At 37.7% G+C, this 23,312-nt stretch overlaps 1 protein-coding gene across 3 annotated transcripts in view; it reads right to left on the reverse strand.

Annotated features, from left to right (window-relative positions):
- The window catches only part of tnxb.S (tenascin XB S homeolog), a 55,863-nt gene that overhangs the window by 29,456 nt on the left and 3,095 nt on the right, over positions 1-23,312 (reverse strand). For 2 of the 3 annotated variants that reach the window (XM_041575237.1, XM_041575239.1), the window contains exons 2-7: positions 14,116-14,433; positions 12,022-12,239; positions 4,322-6,604; positions 3,352-3,476; positions 2,933-3,083; positions 1,429-1,692 (exon numbers count right to left, since the gene is read on the reverse strand). In XM_041575237.1, the coding sequence (XP_041431171.1) occupies positions 1,429-1,692; positions 2,933-3,083; positions 3,352-3,476; positions 4,322-6,604; positions 12,022-12,220 (3,022 nt within the window). In that variant the 5' untranslated portion in view covers positions 12,221-12,239; positions 14,116-14,433. Of the gene's footprint in view, positions 1-1,428; positions 1,693-2,932; positions 3,084-3,351; positions 3,477-4,321; positions 6,605-12,021; positions 12,240-14,115; positions 14,559-23,312 lie in introns of those variants that run through there. The other variant, XM_041575238.1, reaches the window with a different exon arrangement.

The raw sequence follows: 23,312 nt of genomic DNA on the forward strand, positions 1-23,312 counted from the left end.
CCCAGAAGTAGACATGAATGTTGATCCAATGATGAAACATCTGAAAAGCAAAATCTTTTGAGTTAAAGGAAGATAAAAATAGACTTCTCCAAAAAGTACTACTGGATCGAAATTCTCCTTCCTGCAACTAAAAACAGAAAAGAGCCAATCTATTATAACATTTTTATTCACATTCTCCAGTTTTTTCAATTTCACTATCCTTGTTTTCTCTTCCTTTTTTGTCATTTGGGGGTGATGTATGAGAACACTAAGGGGGTTATTTACTAAAATTCAAATCCAAAAATGTATTTTCTTAAAACCACTTCAACCAAACTCCCATTCATTTTTTTACCGTGTTATATATTTACTGGTGCTGGAAAAGATTCAATAACATTTTTGAAAAAATCCGAAACAAGCAATTTTTTCAGATCTGATACCGGAAAACTGATACAGGTATAGGATCCCTTATCCGGAAACCCGATATCCAGAAAGCTCCGAATTACGGATGTCTCCCATAAACTCCATTTTATCCAAATAATCCCGAGCATTCTGGAAAATAGGTCCCATACCTGTATGTGAGATATTTTGGCTTATCGCCCAAAAATCACAATTTTTCCCCTTTAAAACTCTGACCAGAAAAAATATAACTTTAATAAATAACCCTCTCATTGTTGGATCATGTGGTTCAACAGCATGATGTTTTACTGCCAAGGAAGCCCTATTATTATATGCTGCACGCTGCCAGGAATAAAAAAAAAGTATATGAATTGAAAATATTAACCAGTCACTGCTCAACATAAATTATATTTATATACACATTATAAACATTTATATTACACACATTTTAAATACAGAGAGAAATAGAATAAGATAACAGAAGAAAAGTGTTGTTACTCTTAATTTTAAAGGGGTCGTTCACCTTTAAGTTAGCTTTTAATATGTTATAGAATGGCCAATTCTAAGCAACTTTTTTTCCAGCTTTCAAATGGGGGTCACTGAGCCCACCTAAAGAACAAATGCTCTGTGAAGCTACAAATGGATTGTTATTGCTACGTTTTATTACTCATCAGTTCAGTCCTATTCATATTTCAGTCTTTTATTCATAGCAATGCATAGTTGCTAGGGTAATTTGGACCCTAGCCACCAGACTGCTGAATTTGCAGTCTGGAGAGCTGCTAAATAAAAAGCTAAATAAGGGGGCATAAGAAATGTGTATTCATTATTAGCACACAAAACCCAATGGGAGAAGTTATTTAGAAATGGCACTGCAGCAGATAACGATAGAATTTCCCCTGCAATCAACACTGTACAATGTATGCAAAATCATTCTAGCAAACCTCAACTCACTTCCAAATAGTCTCACTTTATTTGTCACCCAAACATTCCTTTCCATTACTCATTTCATTCCAACTTCTTCATTCACTCGCCTTTCTCTCCCCCTCGTTTTACCTGTGTTTGCAATGGTCTCCATCCCTTTGCTTTGCTCCTGTCCCTTCTCTGCTTTCAGTATCACTTTGTAAATTGTCCCCTCTTCCAGTCCTGTAACCCTCACCCTATCACCCTTTCCAGGGACTTTCATCTTTCTTTCTTTCCCGCTTGGGGACACTAGTGTCACTATGTACCGGTCAGGGAAAGACTGGGATCGTTCCCATCTTAAAAGGAAAGAAGTGGTGGTGATTTCTGTCACTCGGAGTCCACGTGGAGTCTCGATGCCTAAACAATAAGAAAAACATACCAGCTAATATATACATTGCTAAATCAAATAAAGGCTAGCAGGACTTCTGACAACGCAAATTTTCAGACAGAAATCTCCCACACAGTAAATGCAGTATGGGAAAAGAAATGCTTTTAAAAATGCAGAAGAAGAAGAGCTGTCGGAAAGAAACAAAAGAAAATAAATGTGAAACATTGCATCTTTCACCTCCAGAAGTATACTTTGTTATAGATATTAAATGCATATTTTATAGATGACGGCATTTCATTTACAGATGGAGAAAATGTTATCTAGACATTTGGCGCAGATGTTGTACTATGTCCCACCATTGAAATTAATAATCACATCTTTGTTCAATTAAATGAATACAGTGTTGTGTCCTGATGTTGTGTGAGCCAAATGAAGTCAGAATAAGTTTGCTTTGTCAGTATTTAAAAAGATACAGAGTTCTTACTGTGAGGCAACAGGAGATGATATTCAATTATAACACTCTACAAATAGATTTAGAGAGAAATAATATTAAAGGGATCCTGTCATCGGAAAACATTTTCAAAACACATCAGTTAATAGCGCTACTCCAGTAGAATTCTGCACTGAAATCCATTTCTCAAAAGAGCAAACAGATTTTTTTTATATTCAATTTTTAAATCTGACATTGGGCTAGACATATTGTCAATTTCCCAGCTGCCCCTGGTCATGTGACTTGTGCCAGCACTTTAGGAGAGAAATGCTTTCTGGCAGGCTGCTGTTTTTCCTTCTCAATGTAACTGAATGTGTCTCAGTGGGACATGGGTTTTTACTATTGAGTGTTGTTCTTAGATCTACCAGGCAGCTGTTTTCTTGTGTTAGGGAGCTACTATCTCGTTACCTTCCCATTGTTCTTTTGTTTGGCTGCTGGGGGGGAAAAGGGAGGGGGGTGATAGCACTCCAACTTGCAGTACAGCAGTAAAGAGTGATTGAAGTTTATCAGAGTACAAGTCACATGACTTGGGGCAGCTGGGAAATTGACAATATGTCTAGCCCCATGTCAGATTTAAAATTGAATATAATCAATTCTCTTTTGAGAAATGGATTTCAGCGCAAAATTCTGCGGGAGCAGCACTATTAACTGATTCATTTTGAAAAAAATGCTTTTTCCCATGACAGTATCCCTTTAAGCTTGTGTTCATGCAGAATATGAAATTTGGAACTTGGCACATATGATATGATTTAGATCATCAGATATACCTACATACTCACTTGTAGTCACAGTTACAGTGGTATCAGGCCCAACAGTTTGCCCCTTCTGGGGTTGTATAGACACAAAGTACTCCTCTCCTGAGGCCAGACCAGTCTGAACAAATGACGTGACAGAGCCATCCACTGTGTTGTTTAATAAGCCATTCTCCTTCTATTGGGCAGAAAGAGTACGTCATAGGCAAACAATGTTAAGGAAATTGTACAAGAACAATTCAAATGAACTCTAGGCAGCCCATTCTTCAAATAGTTTTACACTAACGATACTAGAAAATACCTAGAGATTACAATTTGACCACTAAAATTCTTTTTAAAAACCACAAAAGAAAATCTATCCAACCCACCATAGTGTATGCCTTTTTTTTTGCAGATTGTAACAGGTTACAACACTGATAGACAGATACAAACATGTAGATTCATACCTTTGCTTTAAATGATATGGCATATAAATCTGGAGGAGTCTGTGGGAGGCCCCACTCAATGGTTACTGAAGATTCTTCCACAGATGTTACACGTAGACCAGTAACTGCTACAAGTTCTGTGACAACTACAAAGGAGAATCATTGGCTTTAAACCCCAAGGAATTGCATTTTAATTGGAACATTTAGGTTTTTGTGTGACACATTAGGGATGGGATCAAGAACTGGAAAAGAAGTCTGGCCATAAAGGACAATAATGCAGACATAAGAAGATGTTAGGGAAATGGCAAAATAAATGCTACCAAAATATAATTAATAAAGTATTACTTAGACCTAGGGGCAGATTTATTAAGGGTCGAATTTCGAGGGGTTAAATCCCTCGAAATTCGACTGGGGAATAGAATCGAATAGGGAATTCGGGCGAATTTACGCGCTGGCGAATAGTCGAATGGGTGAATATTTGCCCGGTGAATAGTCGCACGATCGAATATTCGATCGAAGGATTTTCATTTGATCGAATGATCGATCGAATGATCGATCAAATGCCTTTTTATTTGATCAAAAACGTAGAAAAAAAGCCTATGGGACTTTCCTATAGGCTTTTAAAGCAATTCGGTAGGTTTAATCTGGCGAAGTAGGCAGTCGAAGTATTTTTAAATGAGACAGTACTTCGACTATCGAATGGGCGACTAGTCGCAGCGTTTTTTTCGCTCGATCTATTCGAATCATTCTACTCAGGTGAATTTACGCCAATTTGATAGTCGAGGAGCACAAAAAACGACTCGAAATTCGAGTTTTTTTCCCTCTATTCATTCACCCGAGCTTGGTGAATGTGCCCCCTAGTCTTTGCACACCCCCTCCCCTTAGCAACATTGCACTGGCTGCACTAACCCCCAGGGGGCACACATTATAGTTAGGGAATTCCTGCTCTAATTGAAGAATTATTTAAAATAACTAGAGCTGTGCTACGTACCCATGCTGCAGTCAGCTCCTTCATATCCCTTTTTGCATACACAGACCCCATTGATGCATTTTCCTCGTCCGCCACAGTTCCCTGGGCAACTTCTGCTCCCACAAACAGGTCCAGCAAATCCCAAGTCACAGGTACATTTTCCATTTAAACACTGCCCATTGCCGCTACAGTTCTTTGGACAGGATTTAGATGTACAATCCAAGCCTGTATATCCTGTCTGACATATACAGATCCCTTGCTCACATCGACCATGTATATGACAGTTTTCTGGGCAGGCTTTAGCCCCACAGTCCACACCAGTATACCCCGAATCACAAACACACTCTCCATTGTCACATTTTCCATGATTCTGACAATTATTTGGGCATGATGCAGAACCACAATCTAGACCACTGTATCCAGAATCGCATATACATATACCATTTACACATTGACCTCTGTTATGGCAGTCATATGGACAGGTTTTCAAACCACAGTCTAGATCGGTGTATCCAGAGTTACAAATGCAGACTCCATCTACACACTGTCCCCGGTTGTGGCAGTCATTTGGGCAGGTTCTCAATCCACAGTCTATACCAGCATATCCAGAATCGCAGATGCACTTCCCATTATCACAGCTGCCATGATTTTGACAGTTATTAGGACACATTTTTGAGCCACAATCATGACCAGTATATTCAGAATCACAAATGCACTCTCCATCTTCACACTGACCATGGTAATTACAATTATTGGGACAACTCCTTGAACCACAATCTAGCCCAGTAAAGCCAAAATCACAGACACAGACTCCATTTTCACACTGACCCCTGTTGTGGCAATCTTCAGGGCAGCTTAGTGTATCACAATCCAGACCTGTATATCCAACCTCACAAATACACACACCATCTACACACCTGCCCCTATGGTGGCAGTCATTAAAGCAGGATTTTGTAGCACAATCAGGGCCAGTGTATCCCAGATCACAAATACATACACCATTATCACATTGCCCCTTACTGTGGCAGTTGTTGGGGCAAGTCCTAGATCCACAATCAAGGCCTGTATATTCAGGATCACATATACAGACTCCATTTTCACACCTGCCCTGGTTATGGCAGTTTTTGGGGCATAGCCTGGATGCACAATCCACCCCAGTGTACCCTGGAGAGCAGACACAGATCCCTCTTACACAGCGTCCATGATTGCTACACCCAGACGGACAGGCTCGGGTTCCACAAACTGGCCCGATAAATCCGGGATCACAAACACACTTGCCCTTTACACACTGGCCATTTCCACTGCAGTTCTTTGGACACGTTTTTGATCCACAATCTGACCCAGAATATCCCGAATTACAAATGCAGATTCCATCTTCACACCTACCATGGTTGTGGCATTTATTAGGGCAATTTTTAAACTGGCAATCTAATCCTGTATATCCAGAATCACAAACACATATCCCATCAACACACATTCCTTGTTTGTGACAGTCATTGGGGCAAGTTTTTATATCACAGTCTGGCCCAGTAAATCCAGGGTTACAGATGCACTCACCATCCTCACAGCGCCCACGCCTCTCACATTCGGGAGAACAGACCCTAGTTCCACAATCTGGTCCAATAAAACCACTCTCACATATACAAACTCCTGACACACAGCTGCCCTGCTCGTTGCAATCTTCTGGGCAGCTCATAAACCCACAATCTGGTCCAGAAAACCCAGAATCACAAACACACACTCCGTCTTCACATCTGCCATGATTGTGACAGTCATTAAGGCAAGTTCTGGAACTACAATCTACTCCAGTGAATCCAGGATCACATACACACACTCCATCGTCACAACGACCATGGTCTTCACAGTCATTGAGGCAAGTTTTAATGCCACAGTCTACACCAGTAAAATCAGGATCACACATACAAACTCCATCTTTACATCGACCTCTATTGAAACAGTTTTTGGGGCAGGTTCTGGACGTACAGTCAACTCCAGTATAACCAGAGTCACAAATACAAACTCCTTTTTCACAACGTCCATGATTTTGACAATTATTAGGACAGGATTTTGAGCCACAATCAACTCCAAAGTATCCAGGAAAGCAGGAGCATTGACCATCTTTGCATCGACCTTGGTCATTACAATCTTCAGGACAGGTTTTCAGCTGGCAGTTTTCTCCCATGTATCCATCTTTGCACTGACACTGTCCATCAATGCAGATTCCTTGTTCTTCCCCTCCACATCCCCCAGGGCAAGATTCAATGGACTGTAGACATGTGGGAGATTTATGACTGGCAGGGTCATCTGAAAATAAAATAAAATGAATGAAAAAAGAGGTAAGAGCATGTTTGCAAGCTTCAAAAGATACAAACTAAATTGAAACTGAATAAATAATACTTGGTTTCAATGACAGGTATTAGTAAGGATGGTTGCATTAAATATAGAGTTTATGCCTAACAGGAATGGCATTAATCTGCAAAACAGATATGACAGGTAACTTTCTTTGTTTTCTTAGTTGGCCAGTGAGCTTCTTCTAGTTTAGAGAAGCTGATAGAATTCTACAGCACTGTAGAGAAGGTTCGTTCTACTGAGAACCCAGTGCACACAAAGAGTATTGAGTCAAATTATGCTTAGCAAAGTAATAATATCTATATAAAGTACATGCTGTTTATAATAATGCACAGAAATTGACTATGCATAATTTGTGTAAATGCTCTTCCTTTTAACCTTAAAGTGGACCTGTCACCCAGACATAAAAAGCTGTCTAGTGAAAGTCCTTTGCAAATGAAACATGAAACCCAAATTCTTTTTTTCTTTAAAACATCCATACCTTTTATAAACTCATTTAAAAGTCTCAGCTGTCATATATCGCCTGCCCCTCCTCTATGCCTCTGGCACTCACTTTCACTTTCCATTCAGTACTTCCTAGATGTCACTACACTCCTTCCATTCCCCTTACCTCCTCACACTATATAATTGTGTAGGGGTGATGAACAACTTGCCTTGTCCACAAAATGGCACCTGCCTGCTTACTATTATTGTGAATTCCAAGACTGAAGGAAACAAAATTTAAATAATAAATATAGTGTAAGTAAATTGTATTTTGCTCGATTAACATGATAGAAAAGAATTTGGAATACTTTAAAGAGCTTAAAGGGATCCTGTCATCGGAAAACATGTTTTTTTCAAAACACACCAGTTAATAGTGCTACTCCAGCAGACTTCTGCACTGAAATCCATTTCTCAAAAGAGCAAACAGTTTTTTTTATATTCAATTTTGAAATCTGACATGGGGCTAGACATTTTGTCAATTTCCCAGCTGCCCCTGGTCATGTGACTTGTGCCTGCACTTTAGGAGAGAAATGCTTTCTGGCAGGCTGCTGTTTTTCCTTCTCAATGTAACTGAATGTGTCTCAGTGAGACATGGGTTTTTACTATTGAGTGTTGTTTTTAGATCTACCAGGCAGCTGTTATCTTGTGTTAGGGAGCTGTTATCTGGTTACCTTCCATTGTTCTTTTGTTTGGCTGCTGGGGGGGAATAGGGAGGGGGGTGATATCACTCCAACTTGCAGTACAGCAGTAAAGAGTGATCAGAGCACAAGTCACATGACTTGGGGCAGCTGGGAAATTGACAATATGTCTAGCCCCATGTCAGATTTCAAAATTGAATATAAAAAAATCTGTTTGCTCCTTTGAGATATGGATTTCAGTGCAGAATTCTGCTGGAGCAGCACTATTAACTGATTCATGTTGATTTTTTTTTCCCATGACAGTATCCCTTTAATATCATGTTCTACAGAACTTATCTCTTATCCCTTTTTCAACTTGGATGCCCCATGGCTACACAGCAGATAATTTATACGGCCTATAGTAATGTTTCTGAAGCAAACACACACTTTTAATGAGAGCATGTCAATAGTACATTTTATTTAAATGCATATAAAAGCACCTCCATTTTTGGTGTTACTTTTCCTTGAACAAAACGCATGCACAAAAGTACTTTGTATAGAAATATTTTTTTACTTCATTTCAAAGAGGAGAGTTAAAACTGGAATTATATGTATATTTAGTTATTTGTATAGCTAAAACATTCACAGAAAGTGTTCATCATTAACATCACAGAATGCCCAAGTGGAGCTGATCTAGGTCCCTATTGCATTTACTAGGGTCAATTTCATAAAAAGCAAGTTAACCTGCCTGTATGTTTTTGGAGCATAGGAGGCAAATGAAGAAACTCCTGGCCAGATATGAACTTAGGACTCCAACACTGCAAGTCAAAAGTACTGAACACTGGCCCACATTGCAATTCTAAGCTCATTTCCAGTATAGATTAATAACATATTTTCAATAAGTTATTTGTGAATGTAATTGCAATAGAAAGATCATCTGTCTACATAGCTGTTCTCTGCACTGCTGGTTTTGCCAACATGTAGTACATGAAGTAGTCTGATTCCTTACAATTATGCCCAGCCCTATTTCCACACTGCGAGAGAATCATAGAGGTGCTAAGCACTGTGGGAAATATATATATATTTAAATTCTTTATTTTAAATTGTATGATACTAATAAAGTATATCAACAAATCACACATAATCATGACCTATATTATGTTACATGTATAGCATAAAGTGAGCCCCTAAATCATGATAAATGACTTATAAAATTAATCTAAGCTATCAGCTGGTTAACTATAGTCATAGTTGGCCGACCCATGGTCTTAATAAAAGGGGTAGGGTGGACCTGGGGTATTTAATCTACAAGGACAGAGTATTCTGGAGATTCTGCAAACTGTAACCAAAAAAACCATTTCTGAGTAAATTTCTCCTGTTGCTTTGGTGGGAAATATAGTTTAGCAGACCCTTGCTACATTGTTCCAATGATAAATGTAGTCAGGCAGAGAATTGATGGTCAGACAGGGACTGACAGCTTTCAGCAGCAATTACAGTATAATTCCAAATAATAATAATTACATTATTGATAATTAGTAAATAACCTATACATGAATGTTTGTGGCTTTCCTAATGCCAAGTTTTATTTAAGTATCATTTTTGTACAAAAATGCAGAGCAATAAAAATGTAAGCAACAATGGAACTGACAAACAAAAGTCCAACAACTAAAGAAGATTGTAAATGGGGGAAGTTGGAATTGGCAGGCTTTTAAATATTAGTTTTATCTTCTCCTCCTACAGAAAAATCTCTGAAATTTGTCCAGAAACAAGAATATTTCTTCAGTCTGTGCATTTGGATAAACAGAGTTTTACGAGTCCACTGGGAGCACAACGATTGTAAGTGATGTGAGCCAGAAAGTGACTGAAGCCAGCCTTCTCATACGTAAGTACTGCAAAGCACCAAGCACTCTTTTAGTAGAAATGAAACAAATAAGCCAACTTGTGGCCCTCCAGCTTTTCCTCAGCTTCCACTCCCAGTATCATCTGAAAGGCCGGCGATATGGGGGTAAGAGATACAGTTCAGAAACAGCTGGAAGTCTTCTACTTTAATAAGTTTAACAACACTGTAATATTATGTTGATAAGGAACATGTTGCTGTTTAAAGAATGTTAGTTGGCTGCATTCTGATACTGAGATACTGATAATCCTTAGGCCTAGAGAGTCTTTCATCAGTACATTTTGAGCTGTTGGTAAACTACAACTCCCAGGTCCCAGCAACAAAAATAGTATGGAAAAGCTAAGGAACCAAAAGACTAGGGTTTCTGTTTGACAGCTGTGTTTGTTAGCCTATGGCAGGTTCAGGACTCTTAGTGGGGCATTAGAATATAGAGAGCCCAGTGAATGTCTAGGCCACTGATCCCCAACCAGTAGATCATTAGCAACATGTTGCTCTCCAACCCCCTTGGATGTTGCTCTCAGGGTCCTCAAAGCAGGTGCTTATTTTTGAATTCCAAGCTTGAAAGCAAGTTTAAATTGCATAAAAACTAAGTATAGTTCCAAGCAGAGCCTCTTGTAAGCTGCCAGTCCACATAGGAGCTACCAAATAGCCAATCACAGCCCTTATTTGGCACCCCAATGGACTCTTTCATGCTTGTGTTGCTCACCAACTCTTTTTACATTTGAATGTGGCTCACAGGTACAAAAATGTTGGGACCCCTGGTCTGAGCTGATGTGCAGCTCAAATAAATGTTATAGAGACAGAGCAGAATTACCAAGATTTGTGAGGCCCTTAGTGTTTGCTGTTAGGCACAATGTTATCTATGTCCCTCCAAACAGGAGCCATTGCATGTGAATTGCTCGGGTACAGCCAAATACTGGAGCTTGTCCCTGCCCCTTCACAAGTCATTCTTAGCCAGTATTGTGAATTGAAGCCCAGGCTGGAAAGCAGGAAGGAAACAATGAATAATTCCTAGAATTTATAAACTTTGCTAATTTAAAGTAATCAACAAGAACTAATGGCAGGACTCGAACCACATCTAGCCCATCATATATTTATATAAGGTCCTACTCCAGTTCACTGCAAATAGGCAGGGCCGGATTTATAGAGCTTGCGTCCCTAGGCCCACTGCCATTTTTTCGCCCTTGTCCCCTCCCTTTATTTGTGCAAATTTTCATCATCGAGACAGGAGCAATGGCGACTGGGGCACAGGAAAGTAAAAAAATGATTGTATCTCCTGTGCATCCCCAGTGTTTTTGAACCAATGTGGGTGTGGTTGGGCAGCCCTTGGGAGTGAGAAACACTGACAGGTTTGAAAGAGATGAAAGTGCAGTCCAGGGACCCAGGATTCTGAAAGCAGCATGTAAAGGTAGTACACTACAGCCATTTGCAAAGCAGCAAACGTGGCACCAGTTAGAGGCACGTGGCAGTCAGTGTGCACTGGCTTTGCTCAAACGCAGCAGTGTTAGTATAAAGTGACACCATGATTAAAAGAAATTGTTTTCACACCTGGAAACGTGCACTTTAGTGAATGAAATGAGTCTCGAAAAATAATATTTAATTTTATTTTCAGATTGGCCTTTAAAATGTCTCGGTTAATTCTCTCCATTACTGTTTTGCTCATCACATAGATTTGAACCAAGTGAATTTCATCTGTAACAATGAAGACTTTCTGTTCCCTAAGTACAAACAGACTGTCCCCTATAATAATACTGGCCAGTATAAGAGTGATATTAAGTAATTATATGCATAGACAGCTCATTCTGAATAATAGCCACAGTGATGCCTGTAACTCAGCTACCACTCTCTCACTTTGAACCCCTACTTGAGACATGTAACTATGAAATAGTTGGTGCTGTTCTACAGTCCTAAATGTCCCTTGGTCCATGTCATAACCAACATTGAAGCCCAATCGCAGGTAAATTGCTGTTGCTGTTGCTATTAGCATATATATTTTGCCAATAAGTAGCATTAATACTACTAGTAAGTAGGTGTTCAATGGCAACCCACATTCAGCAATAGGTCTTGTACCTAAGTATTTATGTTTGTACTGGACGCTTTGCATATGAACACCTGTGACTACCATATTGCTGAATATAGATTAGTTTTATTAGAACAATATCTAATTACTAATTGCTCATTAAGTACAACCTGTTCTGTATAATGATGTTGCTGATAGTTAATAGTCATACAGTAACATCTATACATTCTGGTAGATGAACATATCACAATATTCAGCAAATATAGATAACTTTTCCCACTGTTGGAGAACCTATGAGTTAGAGAGGGAGAGATACATGAACTCAGGTACAGATGTATCACCTTTGCACACTTACCAGCTCCAGTCTGCACATTTGCACAACACGGGGGTGTACACTGTCCTTTTAAGTCCTGAACCAACTTTTCTAAAATTTCCAGGCGTTTGAGTAGAGCTCGCACCCCTCCTGCATCTGGACACGGAGCCGATGTGGATGGAGGGGCCACACAACCCTTGAAAAACAAAATGAGGAAGAGCAGGGGCAGGAAAGAAGGCATGATAAAGGCAGCAGAATCCCTGAGATACAGCAAAGGAGAATGAAGAACAAACACAATAGTTTAAGCATACAAAAGGAGATAGGCGGGAAAAAACAGAAAGATGAATTTGGAAGAGAAGGTTAGAAAAGAGAAAGGGAAGGAAGAAGGATGTGAAAAAGTAAGTTTGAAGAAGAGACAATGTTGCCAAAAAGCAAAGACAGATGTGAGAAAAGACAAGTGTAAGGGGGTTAAATATGCACAATATAAGGATTTGTCATTATATATTAGTTACATTTTTCATTATATCAGAACCATATGGATATGTTATTCTCTTCAGTACCAGTGAAGTCTCTGGAAAAAATCAATTTCTGACATCAGTGATTTCTATTCAAGAAGGGCCACTGTACCATGACATTGCTATTTTAATAACTCTCTGCGTAACCTTGCTATAAATGCATGTATTAACCCCTCCAGAGCCAGGTACACACTGTTTCCTAAAAATGTTCAAATTTCATAGAAACCAGAACCAATGAAATGTTAAATGAACATTTTTTTATTCTTTATATACAATTCTTGTATTTCTGTAATCCATCTTTAAATGAAACTTCTCCTTCCATTTTACACATGTATAATAACCACATTTTTTTATACAAAATATAATCAAATATCTGAATTAAGTAGTCATTTCATGATATTATCCAAAGGGGCTATAAAATATGCAATATCCACTATAACATAGTAAATTAGGACTTCAGTTGAGATACAGTATTATTCATGTTTATGCCTTGGCTTAAACAGCACAATATATTTAATTATGTGAAATAATGATAACATTTATTGCCAAAGAATGTATTTCTAAATTGGAAATTCGAATTTTCACGTTTTTTTATGGTCAAAACTGTCAAATTCGATTAGGGAGTTATTCAAATTCGATTCGAATTTTTCAAAAAATTCAAATTTGATTTTCAGGATTTATCATACTCTGGCCCTTTAAGAACTCGAATTTGACTATTCTCCACCTAAAACCTGCCAAATTACTGTTTAAGTCAATGGGAGACTTCCAGGAATTAATTTGGAGTTGTTTGCAGCCTTCCTGACATTCAAATCGAGTTTTTAAAATTTGATTTGAATTTGATTCGAGTTTAATTCAATTTAATTTACCGGAGTTCAAAAAATTTGATTTTTATAATAAATTTCAATTGGTTGAATTTCAAGTTCATGGGAGTTTAGGGGAGTTTTAAAAAACTCACATGAATTTGAAATTCGACCCTTGATGAATGTTGAAAACATTCATTAAATGGAAAGTAATCAGAAGTCTCAGTTTAATATGTTGGCAAAGATAACATTGCTACTTTATTAGCATAGACCTGTATTACATTATCCAGGAGATAAATATAATATGGCAAACAATATGCAGCCTAGCAATGCAGTTTCACACCAGGATAAATGTGCCAATCGGGTTTTCTTTAAATAAAATCGACTTTACTATTAATAAATCTCCGAAAAGCACTTTCTCTGTAAGCAAAATCTTGATCACTTGTCCACAGCTTTATAGTCACATGGTTTGGTTTTGGCCAAATCCATATCTTGAAAAACTGCTGGGATATTGACAAATGACTTATGAGTATGAACTTCTGAAATGATGAATTATGAGTATCGGTTTCCTGCAATAGATCTAGCAGAGTATACTAAATATGACATTTTATTATAAAGGACCAACATACAGTGTAGTGCTGTACAACAGAGAACCAGGCTATAAGGAACTGCACAAAATGTATTCTGCTCACAGGATATTTTCTTTCATTATTCTCTTCTCCACTTGCCTTTGCTCTATCATCAAAATAACATTTACCTGAAGCTCATAGAAAACCCACCCCCTTGCAGACATGGTTGGCTGAGAAAGGTTAAGCTCTTACCCCTTCAGTGAAGAATTAGGGATTGCTGCTTAAAGACAGCTCCAGTGTGGTCTCTCCCTTTAATTTCTTTGTGGTTATTTCCTCCCTCGGTCTATGCTGTATTTCTTTTTTGTTGCTAAAGGATGAGCCCGCCTCACTTTCAAGCAATTTGTACTTTATTCCTTGACTCAGCCTTTCCTTGCCCTTTAACTCTTTCAGTCATTCTTAGCCATCAACCCAATTCACAAGACTTCAAACTCGTTGCTCTTCCTCCTTTTCTCTGTGAGTTTCTGCCCAGTCTCAGCCTGTCTCCTCTTCCTCTGAGCTGCTCTGGGGTAACTGGCAGATGGAGAGAGTGAAACAGAGAAAAGGGAGGGAGAAATGTGTCCAAATCATGATGTCATAGTAAAATGCAGATATACATCTGTAATGATATGAATTCATCTTCCACCCCACTCTCATTTTTTCTCACCCTTTCCCTTCAACCCCTCCCATTTAGGTTTTCTCATCTAATCTACTTTTCATTTTCCTTCGCAGCTTCCTCTTTCAGCCTTTCAACTTCTGTTTACTGCCCACAACAATCCTTATTTTGTTCTGTTTTCTTTCATTGACATTTACAGCGTGTTTTAGAATAACTTTCTATCTGTCCCCCTGCTGAGTTCTTTCCATTTTGGTGCCCCTGCCTCAATCTGTGATATCTGAGAGCTGGAATTCTTATCTACTTCCGTTCTTGCCCTTCTATGCAATTTCCAGCTTTTCCATCTTTTATCAGCCAGGTTTTCGGGTCTTTCAGGTTCTCCAGATCAAACTCATTTTCTCTCTCTCTCTCTCTCTCTCTCTCTCTCTCTCTCTCTCTCTCTCTCTCTCTCTCTCTCTCTCTCTCTCTCTCCTTCTGACCTGTTCTCTTGCCATTCTAATACTAATATTCTCTTGCTCACATTTTGGTTGTCCAATTCATTTCAGTTATCTGTCACCTATGGCTATTCTCAGTTCTCCATGAAATACTTTCCTTTTTCTATGCTGTCAGTCTCACCTATTCTATTATGTCTGTCATTCTCATCTGTCCAGTTCTCCTCCATGTCATCCCCTTACTATGCTATCAGCTTACCTATTCTATACTGTCTGTCATTTTCACCTGTTCTATACTGTGATTCTCAATTATCCGGTACTCCTTAATGTCATTTTCACCTGAATTGTATGGTCATCCTCGCTAATTCTATACTGTCTGTCATTCTCATCTATCCAGTACTCCTTTTTTGTCATTCTCACCTGTAGTATACTGTCATACTCACCTATTCTGTACTGTCCATGATTCCCACCAATTCAATACTAGTGGTGAGCGAATTTGGGCTGTTTCGCTTCACTGAAAAATTCAGGAATATCCCGCAAAACTCATGAAACGGCGAAAAATTCACGAAGCGGTGCCGGCATCTAATTTTTGACCTTTTTCGCGTCGGTTTTGCGAATCACGGGAATTCGCCGCTAATTCCCGCCTGGCGAATAAATTCGCCCATCACTATTCAATACTGTCTGTCATTCTTACCTATTATATAACACTTACAGTATCATTCTCACTTATATTACACCCCATCTCTCATTCTAAAATATTCTATACTGTTCTTCTCAAATACTAAATTGTTATTCTCACCTCTTTTTTACTATCTACCACTTAACCATGTATCTTGATCTTACTCACTTTAATTACAAAATATTACATCTCCCCCTGCCGTTCTTATTCGTTTTATACGCCTTACCTATTACTACTACTCACTGTTATTCTCACCTATTCTATACAGTCTCTTTTACGGTCATTATCATTGTTTCTATATGCGTTCTCATTCTTCCTGTAATATTGACCAATTCTATACTCTCTCTCTGACATTCTATAAATCTCACCTGTAATATTACTTGTATCATTCTCACCTATTCTATACTATCTTTGCTATCCATAACTATATACTCTATCTTTCATGTATATTATCTTTCTCACCCATTCTCTATAACATGTTGTGGAGGCTTATTTATTAAAGACCAGGTTTGTGAAACCATGACTAAACTCACAAACTCTTAAGCAGTACGAACAAAAAAAAACACTAAACAATACATCAAAAAGTGGAGAAAAAATCCAAAACCTCTAAAAGCCCAAACTGATTTTAAGTGGGCCGACAGGAGCAGCATAACTCCCAATGACTTCTATAGCACCTCAACAACTTTTTATTTGGTAAAGTTTTGCCTTAAAGGTTTTCCTGGTTTTTTAATTTAATAAATCTCGAAATTTTGAGTTTTTTAGGAAAATAGAAAGAACAACATTTTTTAGAGATTTGTGGAAAAAAATGTAATACGATTGTTAGTAAATTACACCCTCAGACTCACTCTGTTATTATTTCTATCAATCTCACCCTATACTTTTTTTATTCTCAAATGTTTTTATGCTATTTCTTTCAAAATGGCTTATCTTCTCTTTCATTTTTGCCTAATATATAATGTATTATATCATTATTATCGTTATTCTCACCTATTCTATAATCTCTATATATTATTCTCATGGTACATATTCTACAGACTCTTTGTTATTGTTCATTTTCTTTTCTGCCTTTCATTCTAAGCCCACTACCACCACATTTCTGTCCTATAAAACTCTCAGTTGTCGTTGTTGTCTGTAGCATGTGTAACCATTCTCTCTCATTCTCATATATTTTGATGCCTTTTATTTTTTCAACCTTAGTTAGCTTCTATTTTCAGTTGTTATGTGTTATCTTTAAAAAATGTTTATTTGCCATCATTAAAAAATATTTTTTAATCCTTTGTTTTTGCTGCTCTTCCTATTGTCATATCTTATATATCTTCTTACTGACACTTGCCTACTTGGTTGTGTTACTGTTACTATCCTGTCAATATTGTGGCTCTCAACTACAATGTTTTCTCTTTTATTCTCCAACGTTTTTATCCCTATCAATTATGAGTATCCTCACTTTGTAGTGTAATTCCTGACCATGTCTCCTAAAAACTTCTTCAATGCTATTCTGAAAAAAATCTAAAAATATAACATTTTAATGTGCTGTAAATAAAATTCTTTATTTTTATCCTCAGTGTTCTTACTTTCATTTAACCTGTGTTCTGCCTTCCACTCTCATCTATTCTCTGACACCCATTCATTAAAATGTTTATTACCTTGACAATTTCCCCAGTTATAGATTTTTGGTCATTTCCCCTCTTATTAGGTCCTCAGAAAAAAATGTCTCTGTTTTCTGAGCATTGAGATTCTCCCCTTCTTTATTACTTTTTTGTTTATTTGCAAGGGGTATGCTGATTCTTAATTTGATGCTCAGGTAAAGGTCCTATGAATAACATTTATGCAGTTGCTCCGTCAAGGTTCTGAAGCTTACAATCTTAGGATTTTTTGGTGTGCTCTGAAAAAAATACTAGCACAACACGATATATATATATATATATATATATATTTATATATATATGTATATTTATATATATATATATATATATGTATATATATATATATTTATATATATATATATATATATATATGTATATATATATATATATATATGTATATATATATATATATATATATATATATATATATATATATATATATATATATATATATATATATATATATATATATACGCTGCTCCCAGGAATCTTCAATCTGTTGCTTTCCAGATGTCTTTGAAATGCTGTTCCAAGAAACCTCTCCAGCAATCATGTAAAGAGTTGCCTTCAGGATTAATCATATACAAACATTTCTAATTATAATACTATTCTATGCAAGAGTTACTTAAAGAAGCAATAATGTGCCCTTTAATAACAATAGCTAATGTGGTTTCCTTTTCTTGTCCTTTTTATTCATACTTTGCTTTTATGTTTACTTCTTTTTTAATGTCTCTTCCCTACATTGTTTATCATCAAGGTTAATTTAGGATTTCATTGCATCCATCACTGCTTATTGGGTCATGTTTAATAAAAAGAAAAAAAGAACAGCTGCCAGATGAATAACTGGTTAAGATACATGTTGCCTGAGCAAAAGAGCTGCAACTTGATTTGGTCTTAAGGGAAAATTTTTAAAAACCCACCCCCTTTCCCTGGAGAATCTGTAGGAAGGAGGGTGTATTGGAAAAATGGGGTTTATAAAAAAAGAGAAGATGATTGTTGTTTGACATTTAAATTACCATAATTGGAAGGAAAATAGAGGAGGTGGTAAGTGGATAGTGGGGCCTTGAGTTAAAAAAGAGAGGAGAAAGATACAGAAAGTTGTGATATGAGAAGAGAAAGAGAATGACATTCTGCCTTCTAAGCAGGGAAAAGTAAAATTAAATACATGTAGCTAAGGAGGGGCAGATGTATAGACTGAGAAATTACTGTACAAAGGTGCTATGGTATAATCCAAGTTAGGGGGCAGCACAGTTTGTGGCTTAAATGTCAGTATTAGGTCTTGCAATGGAATATATTGTTAGAGAACTAGAGATGATAAGCTGCAGTGAAAGAACAACATATATTTGGCTCTGTTATGAAAGTAAGTTGGTTTTGAATTGCAAGAGCAGAATTCAAGTATTCACAGTAGTAGGAACATACAATTTGTCATATTTGTCATGCTCAGACTAGTGATATTATTTCAAATCAAAGAATATGAGGAATTAATTAGAAGAAACAGTTAGCTGTTTCCTCATGACCAAAGTATCCTGAACGACAAGGGTATAGTATAGAAATCTGCAATATTGAACAAAGAGAACTGCATAGGTTCTTTGTTTTGTTGGTAGAAGTGCAGTTGTTAACAGTAATGAAGGAAAGGGCAGGTTGAGGCAGGAGCCCCTGTCTGTGCTCAGTTACTCAAATTTGTCATGCTAACCGACTAAGCAAAAGTGTATTTGCAATACAATGTAGGGAACAAATTTATGATTCATCCAAAACTCAGTGCTTTTTGCAAGGTTTGCATGTAACTGGATCTGTAGTGCTCAGTTGAACAGAATCTGAACATTTGAAGTTAAAGAACTGTACTGTCCTGTGCCATTTTGTTTGGAATTTCCTCAGATTAGAAAATGCAATTTAGTGTACATATTGATATAGTAATCAGCCAAATCCAAAAATAATGTTATAAGTGCAACCCAGCAATGCTTCCAACACCATTGCATTTATAGCTTTGCTCAGTGGCATAACTATCTGTGACTGCTGCCACTGCATGTACCGCAAAAATGTCCCCCACCCTTCAACCTTATCATGGTTCCCGCAGGCCCCAATGGGGTGCAGGCCCAGGTTTTCACACACCCCTGAGCGAAAAGTCGCCAATAGAGTGCGAACAAATGCTAGCGACGGTCTCTTTTGCTATCGAATTTTCATCTGTACCTGTTAGTGAATTGGCAATGTCCCTGCAGATTGGATTTCTGTCGAATTTTCATTAGCGATGGCCACTTCACCCTTTAGTAAATCTGCCCCTTAGGGCTCTTACACATGAGCATTTTACCTGCGCTCCCCTGCGTTCCGTTTTTCGGCGTTCAGCCGCAGGGGAGCGCAGGAATAGACGCATTTAATTATTTCAAATGGGGCTGTACTCACACAGGCGCATGTAGGCGCCGAACGCAGGTTGAGAAGCAACATGCTGCATTTTTCCTGCGTTCGGCACCTACATGCGCCTGTGTGAGTACAGCCCCATTTGAAATAATTAAATGCGTCTATTCCTGCGCTCCCCTGCGGCTGAACGCCGAAAAACGGAACGCAGGGGAGCGCAGGTAAAAACGCTCATGTGTAAGAGCCCTAAGTCTTTATCAGGTCTTCCTCTTTGTATTTTTTCACCCAGGGGTCCTGTTCTGGTAGTTAGGGTATCCCTAAGTGTACCAGAAACTCATTGAATGTATTACTTCATGAACAAATCTTAAGGTAACAGCCATTAACTGAGCCAACATGAAACAGCAGAAAACAATTTGGGTTTGAAAGGTTAATTAAGGTAAAATATATAGTTACGGATATTGCCAACAGAAATTGGAGTAGGTTTAGCCCAAATAATATGCAGGCAATAATACAGAGGCCTACAAAGACCTACAGTACCCCTTACTGAGGGGTTCGATGTGTCGCTTTCTTAAATATGTTTTCTAATGGAAGGAATGTGAAAGAAAATCTTGATGTTATGGCCTAATAAGAAAGAGTATGATGTTATTGTTGGCTTTGCTGATGATTTGCATGAATGAGTAGTGAATAATAGTTGCACGAGAAAGAGATAATGTCTAACAAATTTTTTCACGTTTTATGGAGTTAACAGGAATCTAAATAGTGGTATTATACTGGGTGTAGTCGATTAAATGTTACAATGGTTTTTGATACAGTACAGATATAGGGACTCTTAACCAGAAACCCATCATCCAGAAAGCTCTGAATTAAAAGAAGACCATCTTCCATTCCATTCCATTTTAAGTGAATTGTTATAAAAATAGTGCGTGCCAAAGTAACGTTTTTTAATACACAAGACAGCAACAACAAAACCAGTGGGGTTATATACGGTAATAAAATTTTCAACGTTTTTTGAACATCCAATACCCTGCAGCAAAATCAGAATATGTTGCACTTTATAAATATAGTTACATAGTTAAATTGGGTTGAAAAAAGACAAAGTCCATCAAGTTGAACCCCTCCAAATGAAAACCCAGTATCCATACACACACCCCTCCATACCTTCACATAAATTCTATATACCCATACCTATACTAACTATAGAGTTTAGTATCACAATAGCCTTTGATATTGTCTGTCCAAGAAATCATCCAAACCATTCTTATAGTCATTAATTGAATCAGCCATCACAACATCACCCGGCAGTGCATTCCACAACCTCACTGTCCTGACTGTGAAGAACCCCCTACCCTCATAATTTAAGTCTTCCATCCCTCTAACCAGTTTAGTTGCACTTAGTCTCTGCACTCTCTCCAGCTCATTTATATCCCTCTTAAGGACTGAAGCCCAAAACTGAACTGCATACTCCAGATGAGGCCTCACCAGGGACCTATAAAGAGGCATAATTATGTTTTCATCCCTTGAGTTAATGCCCTTTGTTATGCAAGACAGAACTTTATTTGCTTTAGTAGCCACAGAATGACACTGCCCAGAATTAGACAACTTGTTATCTACAAAAAAAAAACCAAGATCCTTCTCATTTAAGGAAACTCCCAACACACTGCCATTTAGTGTATAACTTGCATTTATATTATTTTTGTCAAAGTGCATAACCTTGCATTTATGTGTTTATGTGTTGGTAATATTAATAATAATAATAATAATATAGAAGCCCCATGGCAAGTATTAACCCAATGGTGTATTTCCCATTTGCATCTAGAGTCAATTTCCATCTTAATCCTTCAACAATCAATTAAAAAGTGTAGCCCAGATTTAAACAGACAAGAAAACATTTGACCTCTTCAAGTAACTGTTTTCATGGTTATAACTAGGCACCTCCTTTCATACAATTCCCCATATTATTTTCCTTTTGGACATGATAGGGCACATTTACTAACCCATTTACTAATTGCCCAAAAATTCCCAGCAATACAGTGTAATCATGAATGTTTTTTCACTTTTTTTTACACGAGACAAAGGTGTCTAAAAGAGATATCTTTCAGGCAGTGGTTGTCAAAATGTAGGGCTAGTCCACGTAGGAGGGCCTATTCTATTCTATTACAGTTATATAATATAATGGTTCAGTACAAGTTCTGTATAATTAGCATTTTTTTTCCATAGGAAAGTTCAGGTAAGAATAACACACCCAAGCAAGACTGGAGTGAGGGACATTTCACCATCAGCAGAGGAAGGGTTATTTTGCTTTAAGCTTATTGAAACACTTAAAGGGGCAGATTTACTAAGCTCGAGTGAGGGTTCGAATTTCAAAAAGTTCGAATTTGAAAGTACATTTTTGGGTACCATCGAATAGGCTATATTCGACCATTCGACTTCGATTCGAAGGATTCGAAGTAAAAATCGGTTCACTATTCGACCATTCGATAATCGAAGTACTGTCTAGTATTTTATGTTGAATGCCTTTGGTACCTGAGCTGCAAGAAAACTTCTGGATTGTATTGTGACAGATTTACAATAATAAGCTAGGTTCAGTTTAGCATCCCAGTCTACATTCAGTCCTGCACAAGGTAACTTCTGAAATTCAGTTGGGTATTGATACCTATCAGTGCCTGATTGTATATGAGTGAGACCTGTAGTGTGTCACCCAATAAAAGATTTATTTTAAAGCATGCCATGTTATTGTCTATAGGTTGCTCCTCACTGACCACACTAAGAAGACCATGGACTCAGATTATCAATGTTTAAAAGCTATTTAGACTTCTGGTTCTATATGGTATGTAGAAAGGGTTCTATGTATTGGTTCTACTTTTATTTAACCTGTCCATTAATGAGAATATCCAGAATATGTTATCCTTATAGTGGAAGCTTGATGATCTGGGTGGATAAGAGACAAATGAGAACTTTTAAATTGTAGACAGATTCAGATAGGGTCTCCTCTGGAGAAGATAGATTCTACACAGGATTAATTTATAAAAAAAAAAACGGTGTAACGTGATGCCTTTTTTTTTTTTTAAACTATGTAACTATGTAATCAGGTGTTCCATTCCTAAGGGTCAGATGTTATGACTGGGTGGACATTAGGGAAGAGCACTTATTTACTGAAGAGCTTTCAGCGGTCAAATATGTATTGGCAGATATAATGCTTTAATATTTGAACAAAAAGAGCAGACTGGGTGGGCCAGTTGACATGTATTTGCTATAAACCGGTCTATTTGTTTATAGATCACCAGATCAGCTACGCAGCAACAGGGGAGGGAGAGAAAGCTTGTCCAAGTAACAAATAAATCAGCAGCCCACTGGAAATAGGGACAGCTCATTGTACAACTTCAGGAATTAAACCAGTCGCAGAATAGAAGGGTGTCCAAAGCAGTGATTGTGCTGTGACATTATTATTACATTATGGTATCAGTACATCCAACACGCTGAGCAGCAGAGCAGGACATGAGAAGGCCAAATGCCACAGATGATGGCTCTCAATTAGATTATGGCTATTTTATTGCTCCCTGATAGAGCCAGTGGCTAATGACAGGTCGGGCATAGATCCCTGTTTATGTTCTTACTCCAGAGGATAAATAAACAGTTAGCATAGCAGCACAGTGACATCATTACCAGAAATGACTAACCCCAATATCCCCATGAAAGGG

Source organism: Xenopus laevis, chromosome 8S (assembly GCF_017654675.1).
Source record: "Xenopus laevis strain J_2021 chromosome 8S, Xenopus_laevis_v10.1, whole genome shotgun sequence".
NCBI lineage: Eukaryota > Metazoa > Chordata > Amphibia > Anura > Pipidae > Xenopus > Xenopus laevis.